Source organism: Camelina sativa, chromosome 14 (genome assembly GCF_000633955.1).
Source record: "Camelina sativa cultivar DH55 chromosome 14, Cs, whole genome shotgun sequence".
NCBI classification, from domain to species: Eukaryota; Viridiplantae; Streptophyta; class Magnoliopsida; order Brassicales; family Brassicaceae; genus Camelina; species Camelina sativa.
In genome coordinates this window covers 822640-841649 of record NC_025698.1, presented here as the reverse complement: position 1 = coordinate 841649, position 19010 = coordinate 822640, and the positions used below count along the sequence as shown (strand labels likewise).

General features: G+C 41.5%; 3 protein-coding genes and 1 long non-coding RNA gene across 4 annotated transcripts in view; 2 read left to right on the top strand and 2 right to left on the bottom strand.

Annotated features, from left to right (window-relative positions):
• LOC104738765 lies at window positions 4274-4849 on the bottom strand. The gene has a single exon (XM_010458967.1). The coding sequence runs from the start codon at window positions 4799-4801 to the stop codon at window positions 4349-4351; it is 453 nt and encodes a 150-aa protein (XP_010457269.1). The 5' UTR covers window positions 4802-4849; the 3' UTR covers window positions 4274-4348.
• On the bottom strand, window positions 5027-7453 carry LOC104738764 (probable pectinesterase/pectinesterase inhibitor 7). Its single transcript, XM_010458966.2, has 2 exons — window positions 6238-7453; window positions 5027-5913 (listed from the first exon to the last, which is right to left on the bottom strand). The coding sequence occupies exons 1-2, from the start codon at window positions 7274-7276 to the stop codon at window positions 5219-5221; spliced, it is 1734 nt and encodes a 577-aa protein (XP_010457268.1). The 5' UTR covers window positions 7277-7453; the 3' UTR covers window positions 5027-5218.
• LOC104738762 lies at window positions 7998-9745 on the top strand. The gene is made up of 4 exons (XR_759829.2): window positions 7998-8762; window positions 8868-8981; window positions 9090-9151; window positions 9333-9745. It is a non-coding gene; the product is annotated as an uncharacterized LOC104738762 (long non-coding RNA).
• Window positions 17085-19010, top strand: part of LOC104743122 (endoglucanase 1-like) — a 5554-nt gene continuing 3628 nt past the window's right edge. The window contains exons 1-5 of the mRNA XM_010464236.1: window positions 17085-17425; window positions 17908-18114; window positions 18189-18389; window positions 18552-18644; window positions 18745-18906. Coding sequence (XP_010462538.1) covers window positions 17174-17425; window positions 17908-18114; window positions 18189-18389; window positions 18552-18644; window positions 18745-18906 — 915 coding nt within the window. The 5' untranslated portion in view covers window positions 17085-17173. The remainder of the gene's footprint in view (window positions 17426-17907; window positions 18115-18188; window positions 18390-18551; window positions 18645-18744; window positions 18907-19010) is intronic.

Sequence of the window (19010 nt, the reverse complement as noted above, 5' to 3'; positions counted from 1 at the left end):
TTTTGAGATGGGATAAGTCTGGCTCTTGACCCGATAATAATTGGGATGGTGAATATATGTGTTCACTAGATGGCCTGATGCGTATGAGTTCTGCTGCATGTAAGACCGCGTGTCCCCAAGCCGACACAGGAAGCTTCGATCTCATTAATAATGGTCGAGCTATTAATTGTATACGTTTAATGAAGGATTCAGCTAATCCGTTTTGTGTATGGACATGTGCCACAGGATGTTCCACACTCACCCCCATGGACATACAATAATCATTAAACGCTTGGGATGTAAATTCACCAGTATTATCTAGACGTATCGTCTTTAGTGGAAAGTCTGGAAAGTGTACTCTTAATCTTATGATTTGAGCCAACAGCCTAGCAAATGCTAGGTTCCTTGTGGATAACAAGCAAACGTGAGACCATCTGGTTGATGCATCAATCATAACCATAAAATATCTAAACGACCCACATGGTGGGTGTATTGGTCCACATATATCACCTTGTATCCTTTCCAGAAAATGCAAAGTCTCTTTTGTGACTTTTACTGGTGATGGTCTTGTAATGAGTTTCCCTTGTGCACATGCTACACAAGTGAGATTTTTAGGGAAAACTCTTTTCTCTTTAAGGTTGTGCCCTTTTGAACTCTTAATTACTTTACGCATCATGTTCGAACCCGGGTGGCCTAACCGGTCATGCCATAGAGTGAATTTTTCAGTGAACATTTTGTGCTTAGCCATGTTAGCTTCTATCATGTTTATCTTAGCATGGTATAAACCAGTGGCTAGTGCGGGTATAGTCTCTCGGACCTTCTTTTGGCCGTTTACATTTTCAGTAATGTATAGGAATTCTTTAGTTCCTTCACCCTTGGTTTCAACATGATAGCCATTTAATCTTATATCTTTAAAGCTCAATAAGTTTCTCTTAGAGCTGGGTGAGTATAGGGCATCACTTAGTTCAATATGTGTGCCGTTAGGCAACAAAATGTGAGCCTGGCCGTAGCCTTCTATCATGTTGGCTATACCCGCAATTGTACTAACATTTGCACTTTTCATTTTGAGATCTATGAAATATCTTTTGTCTCTTAGTATAGTGTGGCTGGATCCACTGTCCACCACTAGTTCACTCATGTCCTTGGCCATTTCTATAAATAGGACATAATTTTGTATTTTAATAGGACAATTATAAAATAAAAGAACCATTGCATTTAAATTAAATAATCATCCAATACAATAAAGGAAAATAAAGCATAAAAGCATTGAAATTAAACCGCTTTAAAACGAAAATCAATCATCATCTTGTAGGCAATCGGAAGTCTCTAGCAAGTCGTCATTCTCATGATCGAAGTCTCCTTCATCATCGATGTACGCATAGTTGGCTTCCGGATTTTTCTTTAGAACTTCTTGGTATGCATCAATGAGGTGTTTGGGAGTTCTACAAGTCTTGGACCAGTGGTTTGACATACCACATCTGTCGCAGACCGATTTAACCTTGGTACGTGGTTTAAAGGACGTACGGCCCTTACCACCACGTCCGCGGCCTCTTCGGCCGGCCTGTCCGCCACGGCCGCCACGGCCACTACGTCCTCTGCCACCACGGCCTTGGCCGTAGTGTCTTTCTCTGTGGACATAGTTGGTCTCATGGGGCGCTTTTGGCTCCTTAGACTCCATTGTAGTTTTCTTTCCCAAATCAACCTTATTTGCTTCCGGTAATGGGGCTGTACCGGGAGGTCTCATAGCACTGTTCATCAGCAGCAACTCATCATTCTGCTCAGCTAGCAGTAAACATTCAATGAGTGCCCCATAATCGGCAAAGCCTTGATGCCGATACTGTTGCTGAAGAACTCTATTGTTAGGGCTGAAAGTAGACAAAGTCTTTTCTATCAGTTCCCTTTCAGTCACCTCTTTTTCACATAACCTAAGGAGTGAGACAATCCTAAAAAGCTCAGAGTTATACTCCTCCACGGATTTGTAATCCTGGATCCTTAGGTTCTTCCAATCAAACTCGGCCTTTGGAAGGAGCACCGTCTTTTGGTGCCCGTAACGGCGTTTAAGCTGTGTCCAAAGGGCGAGTGGATTGTCTATGAAGAGGTACTGGCTCTTGAGACTCTCTGCAATGTGATGGTGCATATGTTGGAGACACTTGTTCTTTTTCTTGTCAGTGCTCTCAACTTCCTCATCAATGCAACCAGCTAGGCCATTGGACCTTAGGTGGATTTCGGTGTCTTTGACCCATTCCAAGTAGTTCTTTCCAGAAGCTTGCAAGATGGGATAGTCTAGGCTTTTAAGATTCGCCATCTGCATATAATGTAGACAACCGATAGTTAGCATGCGGTATTTGAGACCGAATCATGCAACAAACATTTATTCAGGTCATGCGGTATTTGAGACCGAAACATGCCTTGGACCATGCGGTATTTGAGACCGAAACATGTCCTTGGACCATGCGGTATTTGAGACCGAAACATGTCCTTGGGCCATGCGGTATTTGAGACCGAAAACATGCCCTGGGCCATGCGGTATTTGAGACCGAAACATGCCCTTGCCTATAATGGATTTCGTATGGTTTAAAATCATGCATGCAAAGACAACAAAATCAAATATGTATGCATGCAACAATTTCCTTATTTGTAGATAGGATTTCCTTTTTCTTAAATTTCCTTTTCTTTCTAGGATTTAGTAAATATTGTTTTAAGGGGATTTAGATAATTACACTAATTGATTAGGAACTTATCCTAACCATAACTTTAATTTCCGATTTCATGCTTTAAAGTTTATAGAAACTTAACAATAGTTTTAGTTCAATCGGAATTTTCAACCCTTAACTCAAGCTTATCAAATTCGGTTTTGAGTTTTAACAATCCTAGAACATGATTCATGCAGCCGAAATTTACATGAACAATTTATGCTTGAATAGATCCTATCTTTATACATGATCCATTTTTCAATATGATGCATGGATGATCCAGTTTTGATATCCTAGAACATGTTTAAACAACAAAATATTTCTAGGTTCTTATGCATCACAACAAGCAGCAAACAACCAAATTCCATTCATAATATAATTGGTTTTAATTCTCAAAGAATCTAACAACCTAAACGCCAACAGGTTTTAAGTTTTAGGTTTTAGAGATCTTAAACTTTGTTGGTTGTGTACTTGTTTGTCTTAGGGTTCTGTATGTTTAAGTCCAAATTTGGATCATAGGGTTTTAAGAGGGTTCGGCCATATTTTACCTTTCACCGATTTGGATCTGACTGGATATGAACCGGGAGCTAACAGACCTCGGTTTTAATCTCTCCCTCGCTCACGGACTACGAACAGAACCACGTACTAGATCACGAACGGAACCGCGAACTGGATCACGAACAGAAATCGCGGACAAAACAACGGACAGCTTCCGCGGACAGAACAACGAACTGCTTCCGCAGATCACGAACAGCTTCCCACGAACCGCTTGGTACTTCTCTCGTCCGGAATCACGAACAACGAACAGATGAACTCACCCCCGAACTCGGACCACAAATCTCGATCAAGCTGCCGATAGAAGCTTGATCACGAGCTTAAGGTATGCTCGTGAACAAGGAGATCCTCGGACAGAAAAAGGGTTTGATCTCGGATGGGAGCAAGAACGAAGATAGTTTAGGGTTTGTGGAAGAGAGAAGAAGATCGGCGGCTGCTTTAGGGTTTGGAAAGCGGCGGCTGTTTTTTAGGTTTTAGGGTTAGAGGCTATCGTGCTGATAACGTGTTGTAAACTAGAGAATTTAGGAAGTGAAATCTCTTAGTCTTATTGATTAATGTCGAGCATACAAGTATATATAATAGGAGTACAAGGGCTAAAGCCCATAAAGCAATCGAGTACATAACATAGGCCATGGGCCGTAAAGCAATGGCCGATGGGCCGTACATGCGCGGACCGGTATATGGGCCGAATGGCCATGTCCTAACGGACTGTGAGCGGGCCGGTCTATAGAGTCCACTAAGTGTTTTACAACAAATCATTATTTTTCTCGCTCACCATCACTTTTTTTTATTTTTATCTAAAATTAATTTGGTTTTGCTGATATGTCACATTTTTATTGGTGCAGTGACTTGTGCTTTATAGGATAAAGGATAACAAACACAAAATTTCTTAACCAACAAAACCTAATTAATTATTTTTACAACTCATATAACACAAACTAATATATAAAGAAATTGAAGACTCAATCAAAAGTTGAATTAACAAAGTTTTTATTTTACTGAAACATGCTTTTTTAAAAAAAAAAAAACAACAGTTTGTAGTTTATTAATGGGTATGCACATTAGCTTCGAGGCCTATGTTTATTTTATTGACTCATAACAGTTTTAGGACCCATGGGGCTTCAAGAAGAAGAGACAAGCCCATTATAACAATTATACCCACAACCACACTGTGGACTGTCCACGAAATACTTGGCCGAGAACTCCTCAGAAGCAGCACCAACGGAGAACTCGACTTCGTCGCCGTCATGAGACACCTCAGAGATGTTGAGCCAAAAGAAAAACACTTTGACGCTTACGCCCATCAACCTCATGACCCGTCCTCTTGATATGATGCCGGAGATTGTGGATTTGTATTTGACCTTGTACGACTCTATAGCGAACTGACACGTGCTATTGAAATGGACTTTGAATACCCCGGTTTTTCGGTTTAGCTGGTAGTCTCGTACGCCTTCCGGTAAGATTCCTCGTGGTAAGGTGTAGTTTTGGAGAACCTCGTAAACACTTGGCTTCTTTTGGCCGGACACGGATAAAGAAGTAGAGAGAATGAGGATGGAGAAGATCCAAATGGACATTTTTTGTGTTCACTTATAGTTCCTTTAAATCTCTATGGTTTAGTTTTGGATTTGTGTCTGATCTAATTGTTGAACTTGTTTTGAATCTGTTAATTATAGTAGTAGTTGGTTTTGGGAAGTCTTTGTGTGTTTACTGTTTAGATACAAAAGTAGTTAAGGTTCAGGGACGTTGTGATCTGACCGTCAATGGGAAAATGAACGGCCTAATGGTCACGTGTTATAGTGTGAGCAAACGACGTCGTTATCATTAAATTCGTATTTTGTGTTGCAAAAAATGTTTACGGTTACATAACCAGCTTTACATTTCCTTCGCGTTGAGCTTGGTTTTCGGCTTATAAAACTTACAATAAAAAATAATACAATTTCTTCAAATTAGATTAATAAAAGAAAATAAATTAAGAGCAAATCACAAAATTACTAAGAAATTAAACCGCTGGTGTAAGGCACTCCGGTCTTCCAAATCCAATCATCTTCAAGGAATAGACCGGTGATCGTGAAATTAGCTGCCTCAGTCGAATTAATCACGTGATAACCAGGCCATGTAACCCGGTTTGTAGTGTTTGAACCCGGTCCGGTATTGTTATACTCAGCATAGTACAACGTACTTAAAGCGAAATCGCCGTTCCACTCTCTCCAACCAACCGGTTCAACGAACCCGTCAATGTACGATTGCATGTAAACCGTCCTTGAATACTCTTTCCACGGTCGACCCAAATATGTTTTAACCGTATAGTTACTCGAAACAAGATCATCCGCGGGTTTAATCGTACAGTTTTGGATTGACGTACCGGTGTTTTGATTCGGATCGGACCGGCCTTGCGCTGTGATGGCGTTGAACTGGTTTGGCATTGGTTTTCTCGGGTATAGATTACAGTTCTGAAACACAACTGCCGCGTTTCCGAATATGAAATCGACCGTTCCATAGACATCGCATTCTCTATAGAACTGTCTTAGGGAATGCGTGTAGAGAGTATCTTGATAAGCCTCGAAACTACAACTATAGAAGATTGAGAAATCTGCACCGCTCCGTAACGCAACCGCCTGGTGTTTCTCTGGTCCGGCAGTGTTTCGGAATGTGATGTTCACCGCGACGAAGTTAGGTGCTGTCACAGCTGAAATATATATAAAAAAGTCATGTGCACGATTTGTTATTATCGATTGTATCCAAAATATTCATTTTATTTAATGGCTGCATCATCCAACTATCTACTTTTTAAAAATAAACATAATGGTTAGTACGCTCAGTATATTATTAAAGCATCTTGTCCCCTTGTTCACCGCTTTCAATTTTAATCTTTTTGACCTATAGTTGAAAATGCAATAATTAAAGGCAACTATATTCACGTACTCGATATATATAGTATTAAATATCATTGGAAATTTAATTTTAAGATCTCGAGACACTATGATTAATAACATGTGATTGTGTGACGTACCAAATGTGGCGGAGTTGAAAGTGGTCCAACCGTCGACGACGCTTCTGTTTCCGGTGACCACCGTTTGATTGATTCCGTCGCCGATTATCATCATGTACCTTTTGTTCTTAGCGATGGAGATGTACTCTTCGTATATTCCCGCCGTCACGTAGATTAAGAAGAAACCGGCGCTTCCGTCGGTGTTATTTGGCGCCGACGCTATAGCCGCCGTGATGTTGGTGAAGTTCCCGGTTCCGTCTTGGTTCACGGTGACGATATCGCTTATCAAAACCATGCTTCCGTCGTCTCCATCGTCGCCGTCCGCGAGTTTTCTCCTGCTGAGCGACTCGTAAACGGCTTTTGTTTTCTCTGCCATCTTCAACGGTAGAGCTCCGTTACGGAACAGACGGGCCGGCTTAGTGTGAGTGGATGATCCGGATCTCGGATGAGCCCAAGCAAACCCGGCCCGTTTCTTCTTCTTCGGAACCCATCCTTTGGTGAAGAGAGCGAGCGAGACGCCTAAGAGCTTCGTGTCGTTAACGAGAGGCAAAGCGACACCATTCCTTACAGTCCACGTGGCGGAAGAAGAAGCCGCGGTGGTGAGTCCCTCGAGACACGTCTGCTCGTTAGTCAACGCCGCGGAGAGAAGAGTCTGGACGTCGTCGGCTCTCGAAAACGGTAGCGTTTTGAAGGAGGATCTTGCCGACGTGTCGTTAACGGTTTCAAACGACGTCAAGAGATAATCCATCGTTAGCCCGGCGAGAAAACGGCAGTCTTGGAGGGCTCTGATAACGGCAGGTTGAGATATATGAGCGTTGCGTTTGATGTATTTGTCGACGGTGCGAATGAATTTTCGCGACTGGGATAGCGATTTGCGGATAGAGAAGCGGCCGTATTGTTGAACATTGCCTTGGCTATGTGGGAAAACAGATTTGCAGTATTTTGGATCCGGAGTCGTTTTACAGATTGTCGAAGAGTTGGATAGAGTTTGAGAAGAAACGAGGAGAAGTGATTGGGAAAAGAATGATAGTGTGATGAGAAAGAGAATTGGAGATTCCATCGGAAATTTTTATGTGTATAAAAAACTTTAGGTTAAGTGGTTTTATATAGTATAAGTAGGTTGATGATGAATGAGGATGAGGTACGTAGGTCCATTCTTTAAATATTACAGTATATTTTTGTGTATGAAAACTATGATATTGTGTGCGATTATTTGCCTGAGTCAACTCGTTTGGGGGTCTTAAAAACGCGTAGGTTGTTAAGAGTTAGTGATATAATAAATTAATAATCATCCGATACTCTGTCTGTTTATATATATTCAAAGATGCCTAGCTGTTATTGCAGAACCATATCTTCGTTCGATCTTTAAAAATACTTACCATTCATGTATATATATAGTGGTTACCACCCTCGTTTTTTCAAAGAACAATGTGTTATTACTGTGTTTTAGAAATAACCGTTTCCTTTCTTCTATATATACAAATTTTGATTGACATTATAACTACTTTTTAAGAAAATTAACCATTAATTGATCAAAATATGTAACTGTATCTGGGGCAGGTTTATTTGTAAGATTGACTTAATTATTAGGTGCTAATTTATCGTTTATCTTTGTTGCAATGTATACGTTGACAATTTGTTCAATAATTTATCATCTTTTAATAGTATTTTTTATGGAACTAAATTAGCATGCCCGATAAAAGCATATCGATCGTTGGTTCCAAGTCCCAACCTAACAAGATACTAGTATTAGTATAGTACTACCACTCGTTTTAAAATACTACTACAAACTCCAAAGTGTTAGGTTATCTCCAACGGGGGTTTTAGGGAAGAGTTTTAGTGGAAAAGTAGAAAAAAAAAAATCAAAAAGGAAAAAAAAGAAGAAGGGCTCCTCAAAGATCGTCCATCTTGGCTCCGTGATTGTCAATGTGTGGATACTCTAAGTGTGATGGAAGCTATGTGGTGAGTTCTTGGATCTGTTTGTATTCTGTCAGCTACAGGAGCTGTTTGTTTCATGAGACCAAACTCTTGCGGTGGGTAAACGCAAGCTCCAAGCTCGTCAATCTGTACATTGGTTCCTTGACACAACTTCAGTAGTTTCTCAAGAGAGTCCACAAACTCACCGTTATCCTTTGGATTCTCCAGCTTGATCATGCCTGTGATAGCACGGCTAAGCTCTTAATCAATAAGCAAAAGAAGATAGAGTCTTCTTACCGTATAGTGAGACAGAACCCTGCAAAAATCTGAAGCTGGAATCGACAATTTGTTTCACAGAGGATTGTATGGATGAAGAAAGTGTAGTCCCAGTACCAGCCATGCTTCCATGACAATGCAGCAAAAAAACCTTGAAGAGCGTTGAAGTATGACTCCATAGCATCCTTCAGTGCTTCAGCTTGTGGAGGTTCTCCAGTTCATAGCATTCCCGCTATTAATGGAATTGTGTCTAATGTGATGCTTCGGCAATCTGTATTCTCTCAGCTACAGGAGATGTGTCTAATGTGATGCTTTGTCAATCCACCAGTCCTAGTGGAATTGTTAAGTTTGAGGTATAACTACTCATTTCCGTTGTGCATTACTTGATGATTTGAGCTCTGTTGTTATCGAAGGGAGCTGGGAATTTAATCTTGTATTGGATGTGTTTGTTGTTGCAGGGCCGATATGAAGGGAGCTGCTTTTTTTTTATGTTCATCTGTTTAAATAAAGAGTTCATGAGGAAATTCTCTTTTTTGATTCAATGGTGTGTGGCTTTTGTTCTCTGTGCTAAGGTTTTGTTCTTCCTCTTAACTCTTCTTTTTACTCTCTGTTTTTCCTAATTACATGTGATTTATTTGTTGTTTTTTTTTTTCTTTTTTTGGTTTATGTGTGTGGAGAAGGATCCTACAATGGCTCAATGATGGCTTTGACTGATCGTTGTCACTGCATACTCTTCTCTTGGGTACGTCTTCAAGCTTTCTCACGGGTTTTGTTAACATGTGATCATTTTTTGTTTTGGTTTTCATAGTTGTTTCATTGCTAACAGGTGATGCCTTTTTGTCTTTGTTGTTGGTTTCACGATCTATCATTACCTACTTATCATTTTGTTAAGTTGTTGTCTTCGTTTAATTTTTGCACAACAGACAAAGGCAAAAAAGCTGTGAGGGATTGACAAGAAAGGTAAAGTGCTCTTCTTCTCTTTTCTATTTTTTTCGTTATGATTGATGCATGTGACTATGGAAGAGGTACAACATAACATTGTGGGATATTTTTTTTTTTTTTTTTTGGTAAAAGGTTAAATTTTGTACCAAATTTTCTGTTTTTCTGTACAAAAGAAAATAAGAAGCTAGAAAGGAAAGCTAATACAATGGAAATAAAGAGCTAGAAGGGAATTTGGGGAGTCAGTCGATTCTGGCAGCGAGATAAGGCGGTTGCGAATAGTTCGATCCACCTTGGCTTGAAGCGTTGCGGAAGGGGTGGCGACATTGGTGAAGACTCTGGCATTGCGTTCCCGCCACAGAAGGTAGCAAGCGACTTGCAGGACAAGCTTGAGGAGAATAGACAGCTGGGCTTGAGGAGGTTGCCGAGTTTGAGAGATCCAGGTGGACACTGCAGCTAGATCAGTAGGTGGGGAGGGCGAAATCCGTGAAGCAAAAGCCTCCCAAACCTCCTTAGAATACGCACAAGAGAAAAACAGATGTTCATGACTTTCTATCCTAGACGAACAGAGGACACAGTCCGGAGGTATATTCATCCCCCAAGCTAGTAGTCTGTCTCTAGTGGGTAGCCTGCGTTGAAAAGCCAGCCATGTGATAAACGAATATCTCGGAACCGCTGCTTTGAACCAGACCGTCTTACACCAAGGCACTTGCGCAGAGGAAGATCGAAGTAATTCCCAAGTTGCCTTAGAAGAGAATGTGGTTGCGTATGTGTTGGCTGATCGTTTCCAGAGATAGACATCATCCCCTTTGTCATCCTCAGGAGGAGAGATGGTCGTAAGAGTGGCCATAAAATCTTGCTGGGAGACTGATCTAGCAGCAGGTAACCTCCAATCTCCATTCTGAACCGCAGCGACAACTCTTGCACTCAGCTGTATTCTGAGCTGTCGGGGTCCATTCCTCCCAATGAAATCAACTAATGGGCCATGTGCACACCAAGTGTCATGCCAGAAAGATGCCGTTCGTCCATTACCAAGTTCACAACGCATGAGATCCTTGAGAAAGTGTCTGTGTTTTAGCATGTCCCTTACCGTTCTAGGGAGTCTTTGAGAGTCTTCCATGATCCAGAAACTTTTCCGGTGGAAGACGTTGCAATGCAACCAAGCAACCCACAGCGAGCCCGCCTTTGCAAAGAAGTTCCACAACAGTTTCAACTGGAACACGACCTGGAAGTCCTGCAATCTCCTGATGCCTAACCCTCCTTCCGCCTTTGGTTTACAGACATCATCCCACGCCACTCTCGCACCCCGTGCAGACTCAGTCTTATTTTTCTAGAGGAAACCAGCACAATGGGAATCCACCTTCTCGTAGAACTTTTTGGGTAGGGCGAAGACAGAGCTCCAGAAATTCACCATGCCGTAGATCACAGAAGAAATGAGTCTGATCTTACCGGAGAAGGATAAGCTTTTGATAGTCCACGTATGCAGCTTCGATGTTATCCTCTCCAATAAAGGCTGCAGAGTTGCAAAGGAGATCCTCGCGGGGTTGAGTGGCAATCCTAGATACCGAGTGGGAAACGACCCCACTTTAATGCCTGTCAAAGCACTTAAAACATCGACTTGAATCTCCGAGTAGCCCCCAAAGAAGATTTCGGACTTAGCAGGATTCATGTCTAGACCACTAAGTGCCCTGAAGTGGCGCATAACACCAGCAATCCCCGTCAAAGAGTGCCGAGCACCATCCGTGAATACTAATAGGTCATCTGCAAACAGAAGGTGGGTTACCAGGGGTGAGGAACATCGAGGGTGCAACCTGAATGTGCCTGCAGCGGCTGCAACTTCAAGAAGCCTCGATAAGACTTCCATGACCATGATGAAGAAGTAAGGTGAGATGGAGTCACCTTGACGTAAACCCTTTGCCGCTGAGAAAAACCCTGCCAATTCTCCATTAATTGCTATAGAGAACCTTGGCGAAGAAATACATTCTCGAATCCAAGAACAGAACAGAGGAGGAAAAACCTGAGCTTCAAGAACCTTTAACACAAAATCCCAACAGACAATATCAAAGGCTTTCCGGATGTCGACCTTCACCATACAGCTCTTTGGACAACTTGTCTTTTGGTAGTCCCTTACTAGTTCTGAGGCCAGAAGTACATTTTCTCCCAAACTTCGACCTTTCAAGAACGCCGCTTGGTTTGGACTGATGCATTCCAGAAGAACAGGCTTCATTCTGTTGGCGATTACTTTAGATATGACCTTGTAGATCAAATTACAGCAACTAATAGGTCTGAAATCACTCAGCCTGCTTGCCTCAGGAATTTTCGGAATAAGTGCGATGATGGTACAGTTGAGATCTTTGAGCAACCGACCATTACGAAAGAATTCTTGGACTGCAGATATTACCGTGGCTCCTATTATGTCCCATGAAGCTCGAAAGAACTCCACCGGAAACCCATCTGGGCCTGGGCTCTTGTTTAGGGGCATTGCGAACACCACTGCCTTTATTTATTCAGGAGAGACGACCTTCTGTAGGTCCTGAACCTAAGCCTCCGAGCATCGAAAAGGTAATATCCCTCTAAGCTCATCCACTGAGACTGGCGAGACTGGGAGCTCAGTGTTCCCCAGAATACCCTTGAAATAATTTGCTGCATAAGCTTTGATGGCAGAGATATCCGTGATCCTTGTTCCATCCTGATCACACAAGAAGTGAATGTGGTTTCTCGCTGCCCGTTGTGAAACTGACTTGTGAAAGAATGCGGTGTTCCTGTCCCCTAGATGTAGCCACAGTATTCTGGATTTTTAGCGATAGAACTTCTCCTCAGCAGAAATCAGCGTGTGCCAAAGAGTTCGAGCTTCATGCTCCTCCCTAGCAGCTTGAACATCCGAGTTTGATAACAACTGTCTTTGGAGATTTGCAACCTTATCCGCTTGATTCTTAACTCTCAGACTGATGTCACTGTAGTGTCGTTTGTTAAGGAGCCGAAGAACCATCTTTAACTTTCGCACAGCCCTAACAAGTTTGAACTGACAAGTTCCCTGAATTTGAAGTGGATCCCAAGCTTGAGATACTGAGTCTTTGAACTGCGGGTGCTCAATGACATGCTGAAAGAACTTAAAGGGCTTACGAATAGACCTTCGCAAAGCGGGTAGATGGAATAAGCAGGCAGCATGATCAGATTGTAGTGGCTCCAGGAACTCTGCATATGATTCCGGATAAGAGTCTGCCCACGCCTGATTGATGAAAGCATGGTCGATCTTCTTTGAGGTGGGGTTGTCTTCCTGATGGTTCCACCACGTGAAAGGAACCCCTTTGGCTTGCGCCTCAAAGAGCTCAGCTTCCTGAATGGCAAGATTGAAGTCCTCTATGCCTGATGAGTCCACGTCCTGAATAAGATGGTGAGAGTGCTGAGAGGTTTGCAGGATTTGATTGATGTCCCCCACCACTGCCCAAGGAACACGACTGACTGGAGTGTTCGCATTAAGCCAAGATAAATCATCCCAAAGAGGTAGACGCGCTTCTAGCAGATTAAAGCCATAGGCAAAAGATACTGTAATATTTAGACTAAACGACTGAATAAAGAAGCCGCAAGTAATAAGTTGTGAGGAGACATGATACACAACCATAGATACTGAGGGGTCCCAACATACCACGATCCTAGCTGTACTGTGGTGGTCGAAGTTACCAAAAAAATTCCACCCCTGAGGGACTGCTCTAGCAACCCTTCCCGCATTAGCCGATAAAATATGCGTTTCCAAAAATGCTCCAAAAAGTGGCCTATGGATTAAAATCCAATCCTTTGTAAAGTCCTGACGTCTGGTACTATTCAGACCTCTTATATTCCACACAAAAAACATCGATACTTATTAATGTGAAGTTGTTGTGACCTTGCGGCCACTCTTCCTACGACTAACCAGGATAAAGGGTGCTTCAGTTTCTGCTTCTGTCGGACGATCAGGTGACGGCTCAGCTGACCTGACAGAGACGGTCTTCTCCATATTCTCATTCACCTCATTCCTAGGGTCCGACTTATGCTCCTCACCAGCAGAGATAACCAGATCCTCCCTAATCTCTTTAGTCTTGTCCAGCGTCAGTACCTTGTCTCCCAAATCAGGAACTGGCGCAAGATCTGGGCCTGATTTCTGTTCTGGAACTACACCATCAGAGTCTCCTTGGACCACTTCCTCACTCTGTGACGCCACAATCGCAGAGGAAAGGCCACTCTCCTTAACCTTCCACACAAGATGAGGTGGTTTTACATTCGAGGAACTCTTAGACAAACGTCCAAGTGATCGTCCTTGCCTTGAGCGACGATGTAACCTAGGTCTACTCCGCGACCGCAACCTGTTCCTTCTCCGCATTAGCGAGACAATGGTAGCTGTCATCTTGGGACATCGAGTTGTGTCGTGACCGTACGCTCGACACTCAGTGCAACGAGGAGGAAGCCATGGATAAGAGACATCCACTTCCACCTCCCGACCATCAGAGAAACCCGAAATTACCTTTGATGGGAGATCCTTAGTGAGGTCAACTCTAACAAGCACCTTGGCCACTTCAAAATTTTCCTTGCGTTCTGTTTCAGGTGCTAACGCTACAGGCTTACCAACTGCAGTGGCTAGCCTACTGAGACTTTGCCTGTTAAACAACAGATACGGGACTCCGCGGAATTCAACAGCAATAGTCGCTGACGTAATAGGGGGAGATTGAGGTGTAAATTCTGGCGACCAAGGAGAAACAAACATTGGGTGCCCCGCGATATTCCAGACATTGCGGCCCAACAAGATTGCTCTAGTCCGAGGATTTGTAACTCGCAACAGGAAGGCTCCATTCCCTATATTGTGCACGAATATGCGAGGACCAGTCCAATATCTGGAGGGTTACCATGAAATTGAGCAAAGACAAAGTCTTTGAATTCTTCTATGGCAGCTTCTAGATTGTCGTCTGGAATTAGAACAAATGGAACACCAGTGATGTGCACTGTAGGAGATCCCAACTCCTCAAGCTGGGAAGAGTCACCAAACAAATTAGTCCAACGCTTTCCTGGAGTGGAGGAAGTTGGAACAGAGGATACCGCCTGACTAGGAAGCACATGAGGAGAACCAGCGATACCCGGTGATACGTTGCCGGAAGCAGGAGCCTCAACAGCAGCAAGGGAAGGACCAGCTGATACAGGAGGATTGCTCAGATCCAGAGCCGAGGACGAAGCGCCAAGGAGGATGGGATCTGAAGACGAAGGATCCGCAGGGATAGGAGATGGAGAAGAGATCTCTGAAGATTCCAGAGCTTCACCAGCAGCGGTCACGACAGAAGAAATCTCCACGGGGGAGGGGGGAGGGCGAGATTTGGATTTTGGGTGGGAAGGAATCGTCGAGACCATGCGAGCAAACTGAGAAGTACCTGAGAGAGTTGTCCCAGATCGCGAAGAGCCCTTTTTCTTCTTCTTCGTATTTCTTGCCATCGTATTATTCTCATCTACCGGCGTGAGGCCGGTAAACGGCGGCGATTAGGGTTACGAAGCCAATCGCCTTTTTGTCGCTAAGAGGAGACTTTTCCTTTTTGTCTTTGTTTTAATTACGTCTTCGTCGGCTTGTGGGATATTATTACTTCTTGATTATAATGCAGGAAAAGGGTGTGTGTTTACTTACGACGCTGTTGGATCATATGTATGAGGGAGTTGGATACGGTGCTCAAGGTTCTGGCTCCACACTCATCATGCATTTCTTNTTATGATTGATGCATGTGACTATGGAAGAGGTACAACATAACATTGTGGGATATTATTAATTCTTGATTATAATGCAGGAAAAGGGTGTGTGTTTACTTACGACGCTGTTGGATCATATATATGAGGGAGTTGGATACGGTGCTCAAGGTTCTGGCTCCACACTCATCATGCATTTCTTGGACAACCAGCTCAAGTCTCTCTTCTTCTGCTACCTAAACAGGTTTGTCTTCATTTCGTGCTTTGGCTTTACGCACGAGATCCGCTGCGTGAACATGTGATGATATTCGTTGCTGTATATTCAATATTCCCTGATGCTCTCTTTGTTTGAGGTTGGTGTGCCGGTTTATACAGCAAGGACTGATGTAAAAAACCTGCAGATTTGTAGCTAATAAGTAAGTTTGTGTTCTTTTCTTCTTTGATTAATTCTGTCACAGAAAGTTTTCTTCTTTGTTTTAACGTTTCCTATGTTTAAAATTTTATGAAATATAATAATTTTATAAACATATATCTCAAATGCAATACTTTCATATTCTAGTTTAAAGTTTTTTTATTTAAAAAAAAAATTCAAATTAAGAGACTCAAAATTAAAATCCACCATTAGAGGGGAAACTTTTTATTAAAATTCTCAAAGTTCTTATTCTATTAAAATTACATAGTATATTAATTAACAATTTTAAAAAGCCCTAAAATATATCTTCCCATTGGGGTTGCCCTTAGTATTATAGTATTTATTTTTAAAACGGTCCTATGTATTCATACGTACCTGTATTAATTGCCAACGATCTAACGTAAATAGAATTTCACCTGTTTATTAAAATGACTGATGCAAATGAGTCGACGTAAATTAATGAAATTGTAACCGTTGAGCTTTGATGAGCTCATCACTGTCCGCCTTTTTAATTAATTAGTTCTACATAATTTATTTAACTATGACCAGTATAACTTAATTGTGATTTCATATCGAAACTTAAGTTAATTAAAGTACTAGGAGTAGTATAATAATATGTTGTCAGATATATGGCGACGTTGAAATTAATCGTCATGGAACAGAGTTTCAATGGCAGAACGGTCCGAAAACGATAGATTCTTCTGGCGTAGATTTGTAAATCATAAATATGTGGTCGTTGCGTTTCCTTAATTCCAGGTTTCTATCAAATCTTCACAGTTAACACAAACCTAAATTTGTAGGCATATAACTTATTATGGGCTACCGGCCCAACTATTATATTGGACATGAATCCAATCAATGGACTTTCCCAAACTTTTGTGACCAAAGTTCATCTCATTTGTTCTTTAGGATATTAAAAATAAATCATGAATCTTGTCGAATCCGGTGGAAGAGTGATTGTTCGATGATTCCCACGCTTGCAGGAAATACGTAAAGCACATTTTTTAGGGTATAAATAAAACTTTTTTGTTCTGGGCTTATGGCCCTTTAAATGTCGGCGCGGCGACGGCTCTGTTATATAAAGCCCATATCCAAGAAGCCGAATCAAGCGTACGGACAATTACAACTTGTGCAAATATTACAGAAAACTCCTCAATTTAGTTTATGTGTCACGTTATCCACCCGAATTTATTCTTAATTTGGACACAATGCCCACAACTCGCTATTACTGTTTTGATCATTAGTCATTACCACGTAAAATTGACTGGACGATTTATTGATATTTTTTTCTTCTACGTTTTACCATATTTTGATGAAAACTTAAATGTTCCCACTGGATTCGGTATGGGTGAAATGAATGATTACAAAACTTTTACGATTTCGAGATTATGTTAACAATGAGCAAGCAAGATTTTACAAGATCCTTCTTTGTTACACTTACAAAGCCAAGCGAACAACGTGCGAAAAATGTAAATTAACAATGTATGTTTTAATTAGAAAATGACTAAAAACTAATTAACCGGTTTAGCTAGCTCAGCTGAGAGAGAAAAAGTGGAAAGTGAGGACTGAGGAGAGATAAAAACCAAATCTTTTCTCTATATAAAAAGGCTAACGTCCTCTGGTCACATAGCAGCAAGCTTCTTCTTCTGCACACTGTGTATTGATTGGCTAACCAGAGGTCCAGAGCTCTCTCTCTCTCTCTCTCTATCTAGGGTAATGGCTCTCCATCTCTCTGCTTCGTCACTCATCTTCCTTGTCTCTTTCTTCTTGCTTCTCTCCAATGGTTTCTCATCCTCTTCCTCTCGCCGTAGCATCCACCATCGTCGCCACCTCCACAACCACAATTACAAAGACGCTCTCGCAAAGTCTATTCTCTTCTTCGAAGGTCAAAGATCTGGAAAGCTTCCTCCAAAACAGAGGATGACTTGGAGGAGTAACTCTGGTCTCTCTGACGGCTCTGCTCTCAACGTAAATGAACCTTCTTTCTCTTGCTTTTCTGGTGCTTTAATGTACAATGTGAAATGGATTTGCTACATAGTTTTCCATGATTGGTAGCAAAATAGGTTGAAACTCCCCAGAAATATCAAAAGATTCAACCTTTTATGGGGGTTTGATGTTTAGAACTGTATAAAAAAAAATCTCTGTAGCTCTGCTTTCGATGTATAGGTTAAATATCCTCACAAAACAATCAAAAGATTCCACCTTTTTTATGGGTTTGATGCATATTTGAAACCCTAATTTTTGGTATTGCGGTTTTTAGTTCAAAGCGTCTGTCTCTGTCAAAATCATCAAAGTAACAATCTTTATTAGTATATATAACAGAGGTAATGCATATGTCGTCAGACCTGAGTTTTTGTTGGGTTTTGTATGTTTAGTACTCTTCATCTTTATGTGTTTGATTAACAATTTAACATATACAGAAAAGAACACTAATAATTGCTAAATTGTAGGTGGATTTGGTGGGAGGATACTACGATGCAGGGGACAATATGAAGTTTGGTTTTCCAATGGCATTCACAACCACAATGCTCTCATGGAGTTTAATTGAGTTTGGTGGTCTCATGAAATCTGAGTTACCAAACGCTAAAGACGCAGTTCGTTGGGCCACTGACTTTCTCCTCAAAGCCACATCGCATCCTGATACTATTTATGTTCAGGTTCCGTTCTTAACTCAAAGAAAGAAAATCAAAACTTTGGGAAACAGAGTGGTTTAACGTAAGCGTTTTGATAGGTTGGTGATCCTAACATGGACCATGCTTGTTGGGAGAGGCCAGAAGACATGGATACACCAAGAAGTGTGTTTAAAGTCGACAAGAACAATCCTGGTTCTGATATAGCCGGTGAAACCGCTGCCGCTCTTGCCGCTGCGTCGATTGTTTTCCGGAAACGTGACCCTTCTTACTCCAATATCCTCCTCCATCGAGCCATTACGGTAAATAAACTAAAAAGCAAGCATATTTTAATTATGTCATTTCTTTTCAAGTTAGGTTTTGTTAATTAGGTGAAATAATTTTCTTCCAATCAATAATCATGTGGCCTTTGCCATGTCAATCTCGAGCATTAATTATAAATTTTGCTTCTGTGGGTTTTTAAGGTTTTTGCATTTGCGGACAAATACAGAGGACCCTACAGTGCAGGTCTGGCTCCAGAAGTTTGTCCATTCTACTGTTCTTACTCTGGATATCAGGTTTTAAATGTTGCTTTACATTAATTGGCTCTAAATTAAATTTAAAATCGTCACAAAAAAAAACTGAAATAACATTGATGATGTTATTTGGTGTCTTCAGGATGAATTGTTATGGGGAGCTGCTTGGTTACACAAAGCAACAAATAACCCAACATATCTCAATTACATCAAAGCTAATGGTCAAATCCTTGGAGCTGATGAGTTTGATAACATGTTTAGCTGGGATAATAAGCACGTTGGTGCTAGGATTCTTCTCTCCAAGGTGTGAAACCCTAATCAAAAGATTCATAATTGTAGTCCATTGGTTCTTTAAGCTATAGTTTTTTATGAAACACCTTTGTGTTATTTTTGTTTATCAAGGAGTTT

Excerpts from the sequence above, each read along its gene's own strand:
- LOC104738765 (XM_010458967.1), bottom strand. The coding sequence starts at position 4,801 with ATGTCCATTTGGATCTTCTCCATCCTCATTCTCTCTACTTCTTTATCC.
- LOC104738764 (XM_010458966.2), bottom strand. The coding sequence starts at position 7,276 with ATGGAATCTCCAATTCTCTTTCTCATCACACTATCATTCTTTTCCCAA. Across the intron at positions 5,914-6,237 it reads TTTCAACTCCGCCACATTTG|CTGTGACAGCACCTAACTTC; the intron begins GTACGTCACACA and ends TATATATTTCAG.